We start from the raw sequence: 7,204 nt of genomic DNA, 5'->3' as shown, positions 1-7,204 counted from the left end.
CTCTTGTCGGAGTTGTCTAGACCAAATATTGGGATAAAGTTATCAACCGTTATTTGATTTCAATTTTCTCCACGCACCTCACTGAGGTCATAATAACAACTTTATTTTCAGTGGTGCATAAATTAATTACGCGCATTTAATAACTAAAATATCATTATATTCCCCCTTTAATAACATAAACGCTGCACGCCAGGGAAACCCTTAATAGCGCGGGGCCCTGTAACTGGCCATTATCCGCCTGTAATGATATTACAGAACCAATTACGCGCCATTAGAAGGGATTTTCTGCACTTTATGTGGTTTAGTCCAATCCCGCACTCCTCTTCTAAATTTCAGCTGCTTCTCGAAGCCTCATTTTGCCTCCACCTCAGAGACGCATGGCGTCTGCTCTCTGCCGTCCCCGATGCGCTTTAAAACTAATTGAAAGGGTCCCGCAGCAGATCATTTATCTGAGGAAGCGAAATAAATCGCAGGACCCCTTGCTGTGAACAAAATCAAAAATTTGGCCTTGTGAGTGCTCTACGTGCGCAACCCCTTGTAAAGTGGACCCCCTAACACACCCTGACGAGCAATTAACCCACCCGACAGTCAATCTAAAACCCAAAAGCAGTCATCCTCCTTTTTTTAATATATGAAAGAACCACATAAAAAAGTGCAGCGGGTATGTGTGCATGTTTATGGTTAGGGAATATGCTTGACTCTGGAATAACAATCACTTGTGATGAATTTTGTTGGCACCATAGCAGAGCTGCCGTTTGCCACCCTGGGTGTATTTCCCCCTCTCGCCCTCTTCCTCTCGCTCTTTCTATCTTTCTCTGACACACGCGCAAACACACGCGCGCGCGCACACACCAGGGGTTGGGGGTTAGAGAGACAAAGCCGTGATAATCCGATTAGGACCAATTAGGCGTGAGATTCTGCGACACTAGCTGAAAGCCGTAACACTCTGTAGACAGTTATACAGTTATAGAGACATCTGGACACTCCCAGAGAGAGACAGAGAGAGATGAGGGGTGTGTGTGTGTGTGTGTGTGTGTGTGTGTGTGTGTGTGTGTGTGTGTGTGTGTGTGTGAGAGAGAGAGAGAGAGAGCGAGAGAGAGAGAGAGAGAGAGAGAGAGAGAGAGAGAGAGAGAGAGAGAGAGAGAGAGAGAGAGAGAGAGATGGACACTCCCAGACAGAAAGTCAGTGGAGTGCAGCAGCCACTTCTCTCCAGAGCGGGAAGTCACTCACATCAGCATCCTCACTGCAGGTAGGATGCTCTCTCACATCAACTTTGCATCTCCCGAACGGCAACACCTCTCATTGGGACGATTACATGTCTTCATGTTTCCACCACAGAACTGAATCGCAGCTGCAGACGATCCGCGTCTTTGGGCTGAAACTTTTGTCTCTGTTCCAGGTCCAGTTTTCGCCGCCAGGATGTTCTACTTTCACTGTCCGCCGCAGCTGGACGGAGAGTGCTGCCGCTCCAACACTTGTGAGTTTTCTCTGCTGCATTTTCCTCATCATCGTTTTCTGCGTATTCTAGTTATTTCTTGTGGCGGCCTTGAAGCCAGAGTGTGAAAAGTTTTTTGTAATGTTCACGCTGCGTTCTAGCGCACACAAAGTACGCGTTGTTGTGGGTTTTAAGACCGATAATAAAGGTCTGAGTAGATGGTTTCTTTTTTAATGTTTTTTTTTTCAAATTACCATCTTCAATTAATAATGAAAAAGACACAGGTTTATCAAAGAAAACGTTACTATTATGAAGGAAATCTGAAACGGTTTCATACTCCACAGTTATATCCACAACAATATGTAAACGTATTTTTCATCTTTTAAAATTTAAATTTAAATGGCTTTGGTGCTTGAAGTAACTCCATACACATCTAAACATTCTCTTTCCCACAAATGTGGACGTGAATATAAGGGGTTAAGTCGTTTTTTCCCCTCTTCCATGTCAATCTGCTGCATGTTTTTGTGAGAGGCGCTGGTGGTCTGGCCTCAGGGCAGAGTTTTTTTGTTTTCGTCCCGGTCACAGATGTTGGATGTCATGGCTCTTAGTCCGTCATGGTTTCCCTCAGACACCTAACATCAATGTTTCATGCAACTAATGGAAATACTAAATGTGCCAGAGATCTTGTCTGTTTTGGCCAAAATGTATATTTGTTCGGCATTTCTTTCTCTTTAGAACGAAAGTTGTAATTATGTTGTACATATGGACTGAATTGATTTAAATGCAACAATGAAATTGGAAACGTCTTTTTTTTATTGATTAATGACTGATTTCTCTTCAATAAACTTTTTTTCTCCAGTGAATTCAAGTAGCTTTGGCAACCACGCCCCGGCTGATTTTGATGATGGATTTCTACGTAGAAAACAGCGCAGAAACAGAACAACGTTTACTTTGCAACAGGTAATTAATTCTGCGGGACAAAACTATCCCGAATAAAAATATATAGAAGCGAAACGGACATACGGCCCTAATACATTAAGTAATAATAAACACTTTAAAATGAAGGACTTTGGCATAAAGTTGTGCTTTCCAGATAACTGACACAAACATAATATGTTTTACAATTAGTTTGATGCAATGACAACCGAAAAGAAAAATATAGCATTGCCTCAAATACATGTACATACAAATACAATATTACAAAACCTCTAGAAATTCATATGTCCTTTTAAAGATCATGGCTGCGCATGTAAATTGCCCTCTCGATGCTTTTAGCCAATTACTTTTAGGCCAACATTTAAGCCTATTTTTGTCCACTTTACTTTTTTCTTCTGTTAGTCTGTTATCCCTATCAAATGTGTGTGAGTTCATTGTAGTTCGGATGATAAAAAGAAAAACCTTAAACGATTAGAAATGTGCGAATACATCCACAGCAACTTATTTGAAGTGTAACTGATGTTTCGTGTCTATCCAGCTTGAGGCTTTGGAGGCCGTCTTTGCCCAGACGCACTACCCTGACGTGTTTACCCGGGAGGAGCTGGCCATGAAGATCAACCTGACCGAGGCCAGAGTGCAGGTAGGCAGCAGCTGCGTAGTGCGTCCCGGGCACGTTTGACCATGTAAGAGAGGGTAAATTACGCCACTCTGTCATTCCGGCGATGCACTTTAATAACATCAACATAATGGTGAATATTAGATTAGCTTGATTAATCGGTCATTCATAATTAACCAGCGATAATGTTCCTCACTAATTTGTCCGCGTCTCAAAGGTAGGAATACATCATGCAGATCCTTTTCCATTTACGCAGACAGGAAACGGCATGTGCTTTAAAAGAGGGCAAATCCTGAAACCTCCAAAACTCTCTCCCTCTTTCTTTTTACACACACACACACACACACACACACACACACACACACACACACACACACACACACACACACACACACACACACACACACACGCACCTTAAATTTGACAATTTATATTCCGGTCCTGCCCTGCACATATGCGCGGTTATAAACTTGGCCAGATGTAATTAAGTTATGTGTCCTGTATGTAATTTCCTGCATTCCAGATTTGCTTTTGGGTTTTGTTGTGCGCACAGATCTAATTGTGGGAAATATAATAGTTTGCCTTTTGTTCCCCAGGGTCATCTTACTATCGCTTAAACCCAATGGCGGGGTTGATAATGGAATCCAGCGCTGTAAATTAGGGATTGTAAACAAATTATTCCCCTCCTAATCCGATTACCACATTCCTATTATTAAATCTGAACATGAATCCACCGCAGTATGCAGGGATATTAAACTTACATTATTATTAGAAAATAAATTTCCTTTCTGTTGTAGTGTTATTGCCCCCCTTTTTGTAAAGTGTCAATGGGCCTCCCCCGCATTAAGAGCACGCTGCAAATTGAGATTAATGGAGCAATTATAGCCCATTCAGAGATATGTGTGTGTGTGTGTGTGTGTGTGTGTGTGTGTGTGTGTGTGTGTGTGTGTGTGGCGGGAGGGGAGGGGGGGGCGCGACTTCTAGCTGGAAGGTGCAGGGGTGAGATAAGTCCATTGGTTGTATTGTTGTCCTGCCACCAAAATGTTGTCCTTTCTTTATGCCGAATGAATGCACGTGTTTTGTTTGGCTGTTGACATCTCCGGTACAATAGGAGGGCTGCAGAGCACATGCACACTGACTCTAACCTCCATTCACACATCATGATTAATGCCTACTAGAACCGAGTCCTAATCGAATCTGATGTTGTCAAACAATCACTAAATAGGGAAATAAACGACTTCATCATAGCTGCCTCTCTCTCGGGCAGCACAACTGTCAGTGGGAAGTCATTAAAATATGATAATGAAAAATTGCTCAATTAAATGTTGTTATAGCCGGTGACCTTCATTCGATTAAGATACCAAAACTTGACTATATGTTCAGCTGTGTGGATGAGGACATTTTTGGGATAAGTCGGGGACTGTAGAAATTAGAGCACTCTAGTAAGACACATTCAAACACCTCTTGAAAGTAAATTGATATTTTGTTTTACTTTGCTAGACCTGTTAACAAGCTAGAGCATATAATCTGTAAACTATGCTTTGAGTTTGTGTTTGTTTGTCTCTGATATTCCCCAAAAATGTGCAAGAGAAATTAAGAGCTTGGTAAATATCAATTTGCCATGGTTTTAAAGCTGCATTCAATAAATTAAATAAATGGATGCGAACTGCTAATGTGTCAGGAAATGCAGCCATTCTTTAGTTTTAATTGGTGATTTAATTTAATTGACTTTTTTTCATGCAGGTTTGGTTTCAGAATCGCAGAGCAAAGTGGAGGAAGACGGAGCGAGGGAGCGCAGACCCTGAAGGAGGGAAAGAGCAGATGAATGACGGCACGCTTCCATCTCGCAGCATCAACTCTCAGTCCCCAGTGGACCACAACAGAAAGCAGAAAGAACCGCTGGAGATGCAGCAGAGGTGAGAAAAGACAAATTGATTATTGCTGTTATTGTTGTGAAACCGTATCCTGGATTTGCAGACTGGTGGATGTGATGGAGAGAAGTAAAAGGCAATATCCTTTCCATCCAGAACTGCCACGACAAAACTCTGACGGCCATCTCTGTAGATTACATGGTGTCCTTAATAAACACAATGAAATTGATTTTGCAGCAATCAAAGCGAGACAAAGCATCTCTGTAGTGTACATTTAGAAAAAAAGTAGGAACATTTCCAGAAATGTATGTTTATTATCTTTATTTTATTTTCGTTCACTAGATAATAAGATACAGTTTGTCTGTTTTCTCTAGTATCAATAGGACAGTGGGTCCCAGTGGTCCGTTCTTCCCATCTTGTATACCGGGCACACTCCTCAACTCGGCCACCTACGCCCAGGCACTCTCACAGGTCGCCACACTGAAAGGTAAATATTATGATTCTCATCAATTGGCGATTATAGATGCTCATTATAATGATGTGAGGATGAAATCTTGCTCTCAGTAGTCTCACTTCCCGTCCCACTTTTGTTATTTCGCAGGTAACGGCCTGTGCTCCTGCTGCGTCTCTGACCCCATGGGCTTGTCCTTCCTGCCGCCGTACGGTTGTCAGGGCAACCGCACCGCCAGCGTAGCCGCCCTGCGCATGAAGGCCCGCGAGCACTCAGAGGCTGTGCTGCAGTCCGCCAACCTTCTCGGTGCGGCGTCCGGTGCTGGAGCCGGCGTGGGAGTACTGTCCGGGGTCGGCATGGGCCCGGCTGGGATGGTGAGGCCCACGGCAGGTCCGTCCATCGAGGTGCCCGTCGCTGTGGGAAGAGGGGGAGAAAGCTCCAGTCCCAGCCCGGCCACCAAGATCCCACTGCTGGGCGGCAGTCCTGACAAACACCCTCACTGCCCCAAGGAACCCATGGAGAAGAAGTGAAGCGCTGGACATAAACATGGATGGACTGATACTCTAAATCTGTGTGATCGTGCCTGTTATTACTACTCTACTCTGGTCCTATGAGCCACTAAGCACAACTACTGACTGTCTCCACGAACCTGCCTGGGAAATACTTTATTGACATCACAATGTATGGATGCAAACATTTAAATATTTATTTGCCAGTAAATTATTATTGTTTGTGAGAAATGAATATTTGGGGCCTTGTTATCCCCACAAAAGCACAAGTGTGGTTTTGGATTTCTGTCTTCGTGAACTCTTGGACTCTACTTGATGGACTGAGAGAGAGTCAACATGTGTGCAACTAAATCCTATTTGATAATGTGAATTTAAGTCATCCTGATAGAGTTCCTCTCATTTTCATGAAGAGACAAGATGCTTACATCGTTAATGTTAATGCATGTAAACTGTAAGTGTTGATCTGATGGCAGAACGGTGAGGATTTTGGCAATAGAATGTTTATGCCATCAGGTCATTAATGGGCTCAAACAATCTCTTATTCTGTTGATTTTAAAGTGAAAGTGCACTTTAATATGTATCAGCCATTTTTAGTGTAAATGTGTACATAGAGACCGACAGAGCTTGTCCCTTCCACTCTGTTAGCACATCTGTAGTGCCAGCAGACAGGAGCCACAGCAGTCCTGTTGTGACATGTTCTTTAAAACAATTAAAGATGTAGTCGCTCATGTTCCTCTCCTGTTGCCTCGCGCTCCAGCCATCTGTTCTGATACATTATTTATCAGTTTCCCCTTAAAGCCGTGAGAGGAGAGCAATCGTGACTACTATTATTTATTTACTTTTAGGAACGCTCACCTTCTTCCTCTTCCTCTCCCTCAACCTCTCTCTGAGCATTTTTTAATAAACCCATTAAACATGATATATGCTATTTATTAATGTTGCATTTACATATTCAAAAAATATAATCTCTCATCACCTCAGGGCTCTTCACACAGTAGTTTATCACAGGCAATACAGTTGTTGGTGCATTATTCCTAAATATCTCTCCTCACTAGGATGACTGTTGAATAAAGGACCAGCGGATCAGATGAGAATACTTAACCGCAGAGCACAACCAGGAGTTGGGCTGATTCAATTTACGTCCTTGAGGATTTTCAGGAAATTACTTTTGATAGTCAATAACACAATTAAGTAAACTACACACACATTATCATGAATATTTGATAAGAAATTATGTATTACCATGAAGTACTGGTTCAATAATTGATGAGGCGACACCCTGGTGACATAGAAGAGGGAGATAATGTCAGAAGTCGTGCCAGGTTGGAAACAGAGTACAGAGGACTTACATCCTCTCTTTTTTACACCATTATGTGTGCATGTTGT

General features: G+C 42.6%; 1 protein-coding gene across 1 annotated transcript; it reads left to right on the top strand.

Moving 5' to 3' along the window:
- Positions 1-1,227: 1,227 nt before the first annotated feature.
- drgx (dorsal root ganglia homeobox) lies at positions 1,228-6,396 on the top strand. Its single transcript, XM_068568567.1, has 7 exons — positions 1,228-1,249; positions 1,400-1,477; positions 2,295-2,395; positions 2,910-3,011; positions 4,731-4,903; positions 5,233-5,345; positions 5,460-6,396. The coding sequence occupies exons 2-7, from the start codon at positions 1,420-1,422 to the stop codon at positions 5,837-5,839; spliced, it is 927 nt and encodes a 308-aa protein (XP_068424668.1). The 5' UTR covers positions 1,228-1,249; positions 1,400-1,419; the 3' UTR covers positions 5,840-6,396.
- The last annotated feature ends 808 nt before the right edge of the window (positions 6,397-7,204 follow it).

This window comes from Clinocottus analis, unplaced genomic scaffold, assembly GCF_023055335.1.
Source record: "Clinocottus analis isolate CAN_PGR_092001 unplaced genomic scaffold, fCliAna1.0.p SCAF_8, whole genome shotgun sequence".
In the NCBI taxonomy this organism is placed as follows: domain Eukaryota; kingdom Metazoa; phylum Chordata; class Actinopteri; order Perciformes; family Cottidae; genus Clinocottus; species Clinocottus analis.
Note: the sequence above shows the minus strand (reverse complement) of the source record. Positions and strands in the feature narration are given on the sequence as shown.

Excerpts from the sequence above, each read along its gene's own strand:
- drgx (XM_068568567.1), top strand. The coding sequence starts at position 1,420 with ATGTTCTACTTTCACTGTCCGCCGCAGCTGGACGGAGAGTGCTGCCGC. Across the intron at positions 3,012-4,730 it reads TGACCGAGGCCAGAGTGCAG|GTTTGGTTTCAGAATCGCAG; the intron begins GTAGGCAGCAGC and ends TTTTTCATGCAG. Across the intron at positions 4,904-5,232 it reads CCGCTGGAGATGCAGCAGAG|TATCAATAGGACAGTGGGTC; the intron begins GTGAGAAAAGAC and ends TGTTTTCTCTAG.